The 13,672-nt window shown below is 42.7% G+C and overlaps 1 protein-coding gene across 1 annotated transcript in view; it reads left to right on the top strand.

The window, feature by feature from the left end:
* The window catches only part of LOC141121577 (uncharacterized), a 137,870-nt gene that overhangs the window by 12,769 nt on the left and 111,429 nt on the right, over positions 1 to 13,672 (top strand). The window contains 2 exon segments of the mRNA XM_073611212.1: positions 10,727 to 11,518; positions 11,521 to 11,771. Coding sequence (XP_073467313.1) covers positions 10,727 to 11,518; positions 11,521 to 11,771 — 1,043 coding nt within the window.

Here is a 13,672-nt window from a genome sequence, read left to right as displayed (position 1 = left end):
TCCCGCACATGCTCAGTGGCATCCTGGGAAGCCTGAGACTAGCTCCCAGGAGTCTGGGAGAGGCTAGAAACACGCCTACTCCCACGGGAGGAGAACCAGGAAGTGCAAAGAAGAATAGAAAAATAAAAGGTAATTACGGCGATTTAAATTTTTTTAAACAGCATGTCAGCATCTAGGCAAGGAAGAGAATACATACAGATATTGTTCAAAATTTGGGTGGAACCCCGCTTTAAAGAGGAAGTAAACTCCACCAAAAAATTCTTATTTTTATAATATTTCTATATTTTTTACATTGCCAAGCAAGATATATATATATATATATATATATTTCTATTTATATCTATCTCTAGTTCTATATCTCTCTCTATATTGAGAGAGATATAGATCTATATATATATATATAATCTGCTAAACGAGCGTTAGAAGTACCTTTTTTATATTTTTGCTTTTGTAGTATTTTCCGGGTATCGTCCACGCCATTCTTTGTACTGTTTTCCGAAGCCGATGCGGATGTCATTTCCGCCCTTAGTTCGTATCCCTGCCTAAATCTCGCGTATGCGCCGTAGCATCGTAATCAAGCCTCGATCTCGCTTGCTGTTACTACGGCAACGGAGCATGAAACGACTATGATTCACTCCCCCTGTGTGATGTCTTATTTAGTCACAAGGGGGAGTATCAGGAAGACTAGAATCATTTGTGCAGACTTCTCCTCTGTTCCGTTCAGAGGGGAATCTCGCTCACAGTAAATTCCCGACATGCAGGAAATAAACAAATGGCACAATATACATGCCGTTAACAAAAGAGCATACTGCGCAATCGCGCATGACATCATCAAAGATAAACAGACGATTTATATTCAAACTACACAAGTGCACTTTCACAGGCAGCGATTAGCTGGCTGTGTTATGTAGTATCTGCTAAGATGAAGTATCTGAGGGTTTACAACCACTTTTAAGTATTCACAGCCTTTGCTCAGTACTTTGTTGACGCACCTTTGGCATCAATTACAGCCTTAAGTCTTTTTGAGTATTATCTTGGCTCTGTGCTTAGGGTTGGAAGATGAACCTTTGCCCCAGTCTGAGGTCTAGAGCACTCTGGAGCAGGTTTTCATCAAGGATGTCTCTGTACATGCATCTATGCTGCATTCGTCTTTCCCTCAATGCTGACTAGTCTCCTATCCCCACAGCATGATGCTGCCACCACCATGCTTCACTGTAGGGATGGTATTGGCCAGGTGATCAGAAGTGTCTGATCTCCTCCAGACATGGCGCTTGCCATTCAGGCAAAAGAGTTCAATCTTTGTTTCATCAGATTAGAGAATTTTGTTTCTCATGGTCTGAGAGTCCTTCAGGTGCCTCTTGGCAAATGGCAGGTGGGCTGTCATGTGCCTTTTTACTGGCTTCTGTCTGGCCACTAGACTTGTGCACAACGGAAAATTTTGTTTAGTTTCGGTTCGTTGTCATTCGTAAAATACATAATTTCGTTCTGTTATATTACGTTAATACGTTTTCGGATAATTTGTTATTTCTGTAGAGTGTCGATATTCGTTATACTGAATCTCAAATCATGTCGAACTCATTCGTTATATGCGCTATAATTTCTTTCTTATTCGTTGAAATTTAATATTTATGTATCTACCGTATATATATTCGTGATAACGATTGGTAGTTTGGAAAGTCGTTTGTTTATTGAATCTTTTAACACACACAATGACAATATCTCTTCTCCTCTGCTCAAATACAATACAACACCCTTCTCACTCAGTTCTCAGGAAAGCACTTTGCCAGTAATCCAACCTCCAGCACAAAATGAATCAGCTGGTTGGACTGTAAGATTTACTTTGAGTTGACCTTTTGTTTCATTAGATCTTTAACTAATTACCGAATCACGCCAAATTCATTTGTTATATCCTCTATAATTTCTTTTGTATTATTTTAAATTCGTTATTTTTTTATTCGGACATTCGGATGAAAGATGCAAAATTCAGCCGAATTTCGATTCGTTACGAAACCAATTGCACAAGCCTACTGGCCACTCTACCATACAGGTACAGTGCTGCAGAGATGGTTGTTCTTCTGGAAGGTTCTTCTCTCTCCACAGAGAAACACTGGAGCTCTATCAGGGAGACTATTGGGTTCTTGGTGACCTCCCTGACTAAGGCCCTTCTCTCCCCGATTGCTCAGTTTGGCCGAGCGGCCCTCTCTAGGAAGAGCCCTGGTGGTTCCAAACTTATTTCATTTATGGATGATGGAGGCCACTGAGGTCATTGGGACCTTCAGTGCTGCAGAAAAATGTCTATCTTTCCCCAGATCTATGCCTCGATACAATCCTCTCTCAGTGGTCTATAGACCATTCCTTGGACCTCATGGCTTGGTTTGTGCTCTGACATACGCTGTTACCTGTGGGACCTTATATAGGCAGGTGTGTGCCTTTCCAAAACATGTCCAATAAACTGAATTTACCACAGGTGGACTCCAAACAAGTTGTAGAAACAGCTTAAGGATAAACAGTGGAAACAGGATGCACCTAAACTAAACTTTGAGTGTCATGGCAAAGGCTGTGAATACTTTTGTACATGTGATTTTTTTTTTTTTTATAATAAATTTTGCAAAGATTTCAAACAAACGTCTTTCATGTTGTCATTACGGGATATTGTTTGTAGAATTTTGAGGAAAATAATGAATTCAATCCATTTTAGAATAAGGCTGTAACATAAAATGTGGAAAAAGTGAAGCGATTTGAATACTTTCCAGATGCACTGTATATAAACATAATATGTATTCTCTTTTGTTACATCCATTTTCCTCCAGCTGGACATTTTATATTTGATTTGAGCTTAAACTTTTACATGTTGATAAAAATGTGATAACATCCTAAAACTTTGGAACCTTAAACAGAAAGTGATAATGAGGGGGAGGAGTCAGTAACCCAATGATGGTGGTCTTCAGGATCAGTCCAGTCTTCATCTTGGTTGTTCTCCCCCATCCTCACTCTCTGACCTCTGGTGGGGCTCAGCCCCGCTGTTATTCATGACTAAATCATGGACTAAATAAGGAAGTGCAGGACTTCCTGTGTTGGGCGGATGACAATGAGTGCCAGAGGGGGTGGGGACACTCGTCCTATAATCCCCTCATCACTTTCACTCCTAAAAAGACAGTTCTCGTTGTTTCCTCACTCTCTGACTAAGGTCCATGAATAAAGAAATGAACTGGTAGGAGATCAGAGGACCCATTTACTAGTTACCTTGAGGGTAGAATTGTAAGATCCTCAGAGACAAAGCTGCCTGATGTGGGCGGAGTCCTGGTTTAGGGGAACCAATCTGCTCATGTCTAGTAATAATCTTTTTATTTCTATTTTAGTAGATGGACGGGAGATGAGGAAAACCTCAGAGGATTGTCTCACTTTGTCTCCAGACTGTAAAGTAGAAGATGAGGACATCACACAGTATAGTCCAGGAGAAAACCCGACTACCTCAAATGTCCATCCGGCACCACACAGTGTAGATGGACCATCGTATTCCTCTTATCCTGAGGAACCTCAGACTGTGAGGGATGGTGCCGTCCTTCCAACAGATAAGAGGTTTTTCTGTCCTGAGTGTGGGAAGGGTTTCAAATTTCAAAGCTATCTTAATCTGCATAAAATAACTCACACAGGTGAGAAGCCACATTCTTGCCCTGAGTGTGGGAAATGCTTTTCACTTAAGTCTAATCTTCATAAACATCAGAGTTCTCACTTAGGGGAAAAGCCATATCCCTGTTCTGAATGTAGCAAAACATTTGTAAATAAATCACAACTTGTCATACATCAGAGATCTCACACGGGGGAGAGGCCATATTCCTGTCCTGAGTGCGGAAAATGCTTTGTTCAAAAATCTAAACTTGTTCTACATCAGAGATCTCACACAGGGGAGAAGCCGTATTCCTGTCCTGAGTGTGGGAAATGTTTTTCAGACAGGTCTGTACTTAACAAACATCAGAGGGTGCACACAGGTGAGAAGCCGTATTCCTGTTCTGTTTGTGAAAAATATTTTAAACACAAATCAGATCTGGTCAAACATCAGAGGTCCCACACTGGGGAGAAGCCGTATTCCTGTACTGAGTGCGGGAAATGTTTTTCACGGAAAACCAATCTTTACACACATCAGAGATTGCACACGGGGGAAAAGCCATATTCCTGTCCTAAGTGCAAGAAATGCTTTTCATACAAGTCTGATTTTAACAAACATCAGAGATTGCACACTGGTGACAGTCACATTCCTGTCCTGAGTACGGGAAATGTTTTTCAGGGAATTTCAATCTTACAGACATCAGAGATTGCAAAAGGGGGAGAATCCACTTCCCTGTCCTGAGTGAGGGAATTGTTCCTCACTGAAGTCCTGTCCTCCTGTACATCAGGGATCCCACACAACCCCTGAGGTGTATTAGTGCCTTGAGTGTGGGAAATGTCTTCTATATGAATTTTGCTGGACATCACAGCTCTCATGTGGGGAAGAAGCACACCCTGATATACACCTCAGATATACTCCATGGCTGATCTTCATCATGTAAGAAACAGTTCATAAGGAGATCAGAGATCACCAAAGACATGGATGAAGTGTTGTACCGTGTTGACAGTAGCAAAATAAAGTTGTTGGCCGTTGTTAGTAGTAAAGTAATAAAAATTGAGTCATTATCTTTTGCTGGTTGAGTAAATTTTGCTGTGTAACCTTTCACAAATACTAATGGCCCCGTACACACGATCCGAAAATCAGACAAAAAATAGCGCTTTTCGACGCGACCGTGCGATAATCAGATCGTTAGTACAGAGCTTTTGAGAGCCGATCATGACAATTCATCTGATTTATTATTTGACCGCACAAGCACGAAAATTTTCCTTGTACTATTTTCGTTTAGTCAGTACAGTTGTCGTCCGAAAATACAATACAAATACATTACAACAATTTAATTTTTACTTGCGACTATTAAGCGGAAAAAGTCGTACGATCTGTCGTACGATATTCGGATCGTGTGTACGGGCCATTAGAAGCCTTTTTTTTTTTTTTCTTTTAGGTTAATGAGTTAAACAAATGTGAGCAGCATTCACTGAGCCATCGCAAATGTTGGTCATTTGTTATTCCATACGGTGATTTCCCGAGCGGCCTGTACGCCCCTTGCAGGGCGCACGCAGCGCGCTCTGTGATCAGCGAGTCTGACTCGCTGGATCACAGATCAGAGTAAGGGGTCGATCCCAACCCCTTACCACGTGATCAGCTGTCAGCCAATGACAGCTGATCATGTGATGTAAACAGAGCTGGTAATCCGCTATTTTTTCATCTCGCACTGACAGCGCGAGGAGAAGAAAAAAAAATTCGATCACCGGCGGCTGTGTGAGGGACATCGGTCCCGATCACGGAGAGCTGCTGCCAGCTCATCTGTGCCCATCTGTGCCACATGCAAGTGCCACCTAGCAGTACACAACACTGCCGACTACCAGTGCCACCCATCAGTGCCCACAGTGTCACCATCAGTGCCCACAGTGTCACCTATCAGTGCCCACAATCAGTGCTGCCCATCAGTGGCACCCATCAGGGCCCATCAGTGCCATCTTATCAGTGGCCATCAGTGCCGCCTTATTTGTCCCCATCAGTGCCTATCAGTATTGCCTTAACTGTGCCTATCAGTGCCCATCTGTGCAGCCTATCAGTTCCTACCAGCGCCGCCTCATCAGCGAATATCAGTGAAGGAGAAAAATTACCTGTTTGCAAAATTTTATAAGAAACTATGAAACATGATTTTTTTTTTTTCAAAATTTTCCATCTTTTTTTGTTTGTTTAGCAAAAAAAGAAAACCCAAGTGGTGATTAAATACCACAAAAAGCAAGCTCTATTTGTGGGAAAAAAAGATAAAAATTTAATTTGGGTACAGCATTGTATGACCGTGCAATTGTCATTCAAAGTGCGTCAGCGCTGAAATCTCAAAATTGGTCTGGGCAGGAGGAGGGTTTAAATGCCCAGTAAGCAAGTGATTTAAGTAATTGCAAAGGCTCTTTTTTTTTTTTTTTTTTAAATAACAAACATGTCATACGTGCCTGCTCTGTGTAAGGGTTTTGCACAGAGCGGCCCTAATCTTCCTTTTCTGGGGTCCCCCGGTGACGCTCCTGGCTCCTCCTCATCGAGTGCCCCCACGGAGAGCTGCTTTCCATGGGGGGCACCCATGCGGGCACGCTCCCGAGTCCTGCTGCTGCGTCCATTGACACAGACAGCAGGACTCAGCCTCGTCCCCGTCTCCCGTGTCACTGGATTTGATTGACAGCAGTGGGAGCCAATGGCTACTGCTACCCTGTTTCCCCGAAAATAAGACCTAGCGTGATTGTCGGTGATGGCTGCAATATAAGCCCTACCCCCCAAATAAGCCCTAGTTAAAGTCCTTGTAGGTCTTATTTTCAGGGTAGGGCTTATTTTCGGGGAAACAGGGTAGGGCTTATTTGGGGGGTAGGGTTTATATTGCAGCCATCACCGTCAATCATGCTAGGTCTTATTTTCGGCGAAACAGGGTACTATCAATCTATCCAATGAGGACCCGAGACAGCGGCTGGAGATGCTCTGCTCGTCCTCGTCCCTGGAACGATCGGGTTCAGGTAAGTAAAAGGGGGCTCTGGAGGGGAATTGCAGCACAGAAGGTTTTTCACCTTCATGCAGAGAATGCATGAAGGTGAAAAACCCTGAGGGTTTATAACTTCTTTAATCTTTTTCCTTAAGGGGGTATTTCAGGAAAAATATTCCATTATGGCCACTAGATGGAGCTGACTATTATAGGAAATCACTGTGTTAATTAAGTTATGAATCAAATTTATCACAGCTGGGCAAATGCTCATCACGCTCAACCAACAAATTTTCTATTTATGGACCCCTTAGTTTACTATGTCAGGAATGATTTCTTTGTTTTTTACCTCCAATCACACAGAAGGAATGTACATGCACTTTCATCGGATGAATGGCTATGGAATTTTTTTTTATGAATAGGCCCCTAAATGTCAGGAGACATTTAGTTAAAGATTGGAAGGATGTAGTGTTGGCCGATTTTACGTAGGATATTATCTCTATATCTATCTATCTATCTATCTATCTATCTATCTATCTATCTATCTATCTATCTATCTATCTATCTATCTATCCATCTATCTATACTATATTACCAAAAGTATTGCACATGAACTTTAATGGCATCTTAGTCCGTAGGGTTCAATAACGAGTTGGCCCACCCTTTGCAGCTATAACAGCTTCAACTCTTCTGGGAAGGCTGTCCACAAGGTTTAGGAGTGTGTCTATGGGAATGTTTGACCATTCTTGCAGAAGCGCATTTGTGAGGTCAGGCACTGATGTGCATGAGAAGGCCTGGCTCGCAGTCTCTGCTCTAATTCATCCAAAAGGTGTTTGATCGGGATGAGGTCAGGACTCTGTGCAGGTCAGTCAAGTTCTTCCACCCCAAACTTGCTCATCCATGTCTTTATGGACCTTGCTTTGTGCACTGGTGCGCAGTCGTGTTGGAACAGGAAGGGGCCATCCCCAAACTGTTCCCACAAAGTTGGGAGCATGAAATTGTCCAAAGTGTCTTTGTATGCTGAGGTCTTAAGAGTTCCCTTCACTGGAACTAAGGGGCCAAGCCCAACCCCTGAAAAACAGCCCCACATCATAATCCCCCCCCCCCCCTCCAATAAATTATTTGGTCTGTGCACAAACCAAGGTCCATAAAGACATGGATGGAGATTATTTATGGTGATTGCGGCAACATCTGAATATTATCAGGATAAGAACTTCAGTGTATACCCATATCCTTTTAGGGGATCCTGTGGGAGAGTCCTAGGAATACCCTGGCCAGGGTGTTTTGGCTATATGCTCATCTGACCTATCTTGATTAAGGTGGTGGCGTCACGGTCTGGAGACCATATTGGTGATTGGATGCACTCTATCTACATCTTATTACTTATGGGGAGGATTGGTCTTCAATTTTTTATGTGTAGCCAGGAGCGGACTACGGGTAATCTGATTTTGCAGACTTGCTTCCTATTATTCCAGCCTGCTCCTATGTCCCCCTAGCCCTAGTACTGGACTCGAATCACTCACATCACGTTCTGAGCACAAAGAAAAGCATTGTGGGAGCTGTAGGCTTCTGGATAGACGTTTCTGGATTACAGAACTGACTATGGACTACATCTCCCAGCAGACCATCTGCTCCACAGGAAAATTGTGGTAGAGACTATAAAGGGATCTGCTGACCAGGCCCACGCTCTCTTGCTTCCTGGATCCCATCGCGTGCGCACCACCCTGTCGCTGTTTGAGGCGATTGCACCCTATCACGTGACACACAGCCTACAGCTCCAGCCCCAGTGAGTCCAGCCTTTGCCCGCTTGCAGGAGGATAACCTGTAGCAGCGCTGAACACTGCAGAACCAGCCAGTTCACTGAGTTAGCAGACTGATCTACGTCTCTGCCCATCTGCAGTAAGGAGAATCATCTGATTGACCCTCCGGGAGGCTGCCGAGGTCTATCAGGATTGGTGAGGGGGCTTATGCCCACGGATCCCACTGCCTTGTTAAGTACCACACTCTGAACACTGTGCACAGGCAACACTCACTTGGATTACAAATAGTATTGCTATAAACCAGGATCAGCTATTCTCTCTTGCTTATCATCACTTTGCTACAGTCAGAAATCTTTGTTCTATGAGCTCCAACTTTGCCAGGGAAGACAGTGCAAGGCCTTGCTTTTAGGACATTCTAGTTTATTGCTCTTAAAGGGGACACTTTACTGGTAACTATAGTACATTATCTCTCAGTGGTAACCCGCAACCACCGCCGGATGGAATCTCAGGCTCCCCGATCACACGGAAGAGCCCAGAGGTGCCAATGGCAATGGGAGGGTGGGGTATCCCCTCCCACTTTCTGTAAAAGCCATCCACTGGCTTATCAGCTGCTAGGATGGCTTTTACACAAGAGCCTGTAGCTGCGGGCATCATCCAGATATTGTCCCTTCAAGTCCACAATGTCATATGACATCATGCGGTCAGGAAGTGGTTAACCCCTTTATGTCGACCGTACGCAAATATGTGGCCTCGACTTGAAGGGGTTGTACACTGGGGCAATACATGCAGCTGCACGCTTCACCCCGGTACAGTTTTTTAGGGCTGGCGGTTGGCTTTCTTGGAATAACAACTGGTGTGGCTAAAAAGCCACCTGGCTGTTGTCCCAAGCAGCAGGAAGGGATGGCTCTCCGTCCCATCAGGAGGCCTGAGGGACCAGCCAACATGTTCGCCGGCTGGCCAGAGACCCGGTCGAAACAGAAACTAGTAACCCAGAAGCAATGTCATGAAATCACTTCTGGTTTACAGAAGACTTAAACTTGGTGTTTTGAATACTTCTAAGTGCAAAGGAGGAATTTGGGGTCTTTTACACCCCAGATCTCTCCATAAAGAGTACCTGTCTGCCTATTACTGTCACAAGGGATGTTTACATTCCTTTTGACAGCAATAAAAATGATCAGATTTTTTTCTTTCAAAGGGATAGTGTAAAAATAAAATATATAAGAAAAAAATATATAAAATTTAAAGCGCCCCATCCCTCTGTGCTCGTGCACAGAAGCGAATGCATACGTAAGTCGGGACCACAAATGTAAATAGTGTTCAAACCACACATGTGAGGCATTGCTGTGATCATTAGAGTGAGAGCAATAATTCTAGCACTAGACCTCCTCTGTCATTTTAAACTGGTACCCTGTAGAAATTTTTAAATCGTCGCCTTTGGAGAGCTTTAAGCACCGTAGTTTGTTGCCATTCCAAGAGTGTGCGCAATTTTAAAGCATGACATGTTAGGTATCTATTTACTTGGCTTAACATCATCTTTCAGATTATACAAAAAATTGGGCTAAGTTTACTGTGTTTTTTTTTTTTTTTTTTAATTCATGAAAATGTATTTTTTCCCAAAAAAATTGCGTTTGAAAAACCACTGTGCAAATACAATGTAACAAAATATATTGCAACAACCACCATTTTATTCTCTAGGGTCTCTGCTAAAAATAATATATATAATGTTTGGGCTTCTAAGTAATTTTCTAGCAAAAAATAGAGATTTTATCTTGTAAGCATCAAATGTCAGAAAAAAGCTTGGGCATGAAAGAATTAAGAATATTGACCCTGCTCATTAGGTCTTATGGTGGGTTGATCCACTGCCTGGTTTGAAGCTGCAACTGGGTTATTAAAGGACACACATTATTGGCAATATATAAACATAAAGATAATTGAAGCTTGACACCCAAGTGCCTAAATAGGGTTACAATTTGCAATCTGGACTCCGGGTGAATCATAGACGTAGTCGCCTGGTCTAAGGGGAATACGCTAAATTTGTCCCAGTTCACCCACCAGAGTAATCACCAAATGTGGTAATTTCTTCTAGTAAAGATTATAAGGAGTCATGGGGATCAGCTAAGTAAACCAATAACATAAAGGTCGGTATTAAAAGACAGGAAAGCATCCAGAACCTCGTGAGGGGCAGTGCCAATCCGCCCAGTAGATGGTTGAATACGGGGAATAGAAGTGGGGACATATTCAGGTAAGGTCCAATAACTGGAGCTCCTACTCTTTGCGTTTATACAGCCATGCCTCTCGTGCGTGCGAGTCAGAGTTAGCATCATAATCGCTTGCAGCATTGCAGTTTCTGGTTCCTCAGTAGTAATAATCTTTTTATTTCTATTTTAGTAGATGGACGGGAGATGAAGAAAACCTCAGAGGATTGTCTCACTTTGTCTCCAGACTGTAAAGTAGAAGATGAGGACATCACACAGTATAGTCCAGGAGAAAACCCGACTACCTCAAATGTCCATCCGGCACCACACAGTGTAGATGGACCATCGTATTCCTCTTATCCTGAGGAGCCTCAGATTGTGAGGGATGGTGCCGTCCTTCCAACAGATAAGAGGTTTCCCTGTACTGAGTGCGGGAAGGGATTCCAATTTAAATCCCAACTTAATGTGCATAAAAGATCTCACACAGGGGAGAAGCCGTATTCCTGCCTTGAGTGTGGGAAATGTTTTTCAAAGAAATCAATTCTGGTTACACATCAGAAATCTCACACTGGAGAAAAGCCGCATTCCTGTCCTGAGTGTGGGAAATGTTTTTCACATAAGACCCATCTTTACAGACATCAGAGATCTCACATGGAGGAAAATCAAGTTTCCTGTCCTGAGTGTGGAAAATGTTTTTCAGATAAGTCCAATCTTTACCATCATCGGAGATTGCACACAGCTGAGAAACGTTATTCCTGTAATGAGTGTGGGAAATGTTTTCTGATGAAGTACAAACTTCATAATCATCAGAGATCACACACAGGTGAGAAGCCGTATTCCTGCCCTGAGTGTGGGAAATGTTTTGCACTAAAATCAGCACTTGTCACACATAAGAGGTCTCACACAGGTGAGAAGCCGTATTCCTGTCCTGAGTGTGGGAAATGTTTTTCACAGAAGACCAATCTTTACAGACATCAGAGATCTCACACGGGGAAAAGCCGTATTCCTGTCCTGAATGCGGAAAATGTTTTTCAGTAATGTCCTATTTTCATAATCCGAGATTGCACACAGGTGAAAAAACATATTCCTGTTCTGAGTGCGGGAAATGTTTTTCACAGAAGTCCAATCTTTACGTACATCAGAGAGCTTGCATGGGGGGAAGCCAGGTACTTGTCCTGAGTGAGGGAATTGTTACTGAAGTCCTGTCTTCCTGTACATCAGGGACAACCCTCGAGGTGTATTAGTGTCTTCTATATGAATGTTGCTGGACATCACAGCTCTCATGTGGGGAAGAAGCACTCCCTGATATACACCTCAGATATACTCCATGGCTGATCTTCATCATGTAAGAAACAGTTCATAAGGAGATCAGAGTTCACCAAAGACATGGATGAAGTGTTGTACCGTGTTGGCAGTAGCAAAATAAAAATAGAGTCAATATCTTTTCTTGGTAAAGTTTGGGGTATAAGCTTTCATTTAAAAAAAAATGAATGTGCCCAGCATTCTCCCAGCTGTGACAAATGTTATTTTAATTTCGTACAGTGATTTTCTATGATCTTTGGCTCCATTTGTAGCCATAATGTGGTATTGTTCTATTTTTCCTGATGGCGGTTTTTCACACAATACCAGGACCAGCATGTACATAGAGACTCCATGTCGTTATTGTTGTGACCTGGCTAACTCCCTGGTTAGGGAATTATTGCTGTTCGGCAGAATGCAAAGTATATTAGAGTGGAGTTGGGGTTAGTTAGATAGGATTTATCTTTGCTTCATTCCAGACACTTGGAATATTGGAAGATTGACTACGGGGCAAGAGCATTGTTTGTGTAGAACTATATTGACATGCATCTTTAGAGAGAGTGCAGGGTTTGTTTCTTGGGTCTTATGGTACTAGTTTAAGTAGGATTACTGATGTAGAGTTGGCAGGTCATTCCTGCTGGGATGATGCTTCATCCATGGACACTGTGGGGTTGATTTACTAAAGGCAAATCCACTCTGCACTACAAGTGCACTTGGAAGTGCAGTTGCTGTAAATCTGAGGGGAAGATCTGAAATCAGAGGAAGCTCTGCTGATTTTATCATTCAATCATGTACAAGCAAAAATGCTGTTTTTTTTATTTTCCTTGCATATCCCCTCAGATACACAGCAACTTGCAGTGCACTTGTAGTGCAAAGTAGATTTGCCTTTAGTAAATAACCCTCTGTGTTTTGTTTTGTAGAATGTAACGTGTAATTACTGTTAAGCTTTTGATTTTCCCCCTTATTGTCCCTTATAAGTGGGATACTCCTTCTATTCAAGTTCTACAGCAATAAACCTCAAAAAGACATCCCCTAGACTGCTTTATGAGCTGGTGTGAGTGAGCTGTTTGCTGTGTGCCTGGCTGCCTTTGCACTAAAAAAGGAAATCCAGTGGTGCCTTTGGGGGTACATAGCAGCTGAATATAGAGATCTCCTAACAATATTACCAAGCTGTAGCTAGGGAGAGCTCCAATGTTTACAGTGTGACTGCAGAAAAATCATTCCATCTAACTCACACTAACTCTCTCACTGCCAGAGCTGTTTTTGCAACTTTTTCCACACATGTTAAAATGCACATTTTGGTCCTGAAGATTAGGTAAAACCCCAAAACATATTTTCTGAGAGCAGAGGCCCTGGAGAATAAAATGGCAGTAATTTTTAAGGTGTTACTTGTACACAAGTTTCACCTTAACATCTGTATTTACTTGCTATTTTTTCATTATTTTCTCATTAACATGGGGACAAGGTGCTTTGACCGAGAGCAATCTGCATATTGAAGTTATGTTGCCTGGTGCCCCTAGCTGGATGATGGCTCCCCGAGCTGGCATCAGCTAAACAAAGGAAGAGATGGGTTAGTGGTGACATAATTGCCCAAATATGGTCAGTGACCATATTTGGGCATGGATTTCAATGCTATCTTCTCCCCGTTGCTTATGTGGCCGGCATTCCTGGTGACATCAGCGGTCCCTAGGGACGTGGCTGGGCAAGCACCTGCTGCTTCATTAGAAACCAGTGACAGCTAGAACCTGTTATATATAGAAGTGGTAGAAATATAGCTTTTATGGTAGGGTAGCACAGCTAAAGTTTGGTTTGAACGGTCAGCTTATTCCTAAACTATAAA

Source organism: Aquarana catesbeiana, unplaced genomic scaffold (genome assembly GCF_042186555.1).
Source record: "Aquarana catesbeiana isolate 2022-GZ unplaced genomic scaffold, ASM4218655v1 unanchor225, whole genome shotgun sequence".
NCBI classification, from domain to species: domain Eukaryota; kingdom Metazoa; phylum Chordata; class Amphibia; order Anura; family Ranidae; genus Aquarana; species Aquarana catesbeiana.
This window is presented reverse-complemented; position numbering and strand designations above follow the sequence as displayed.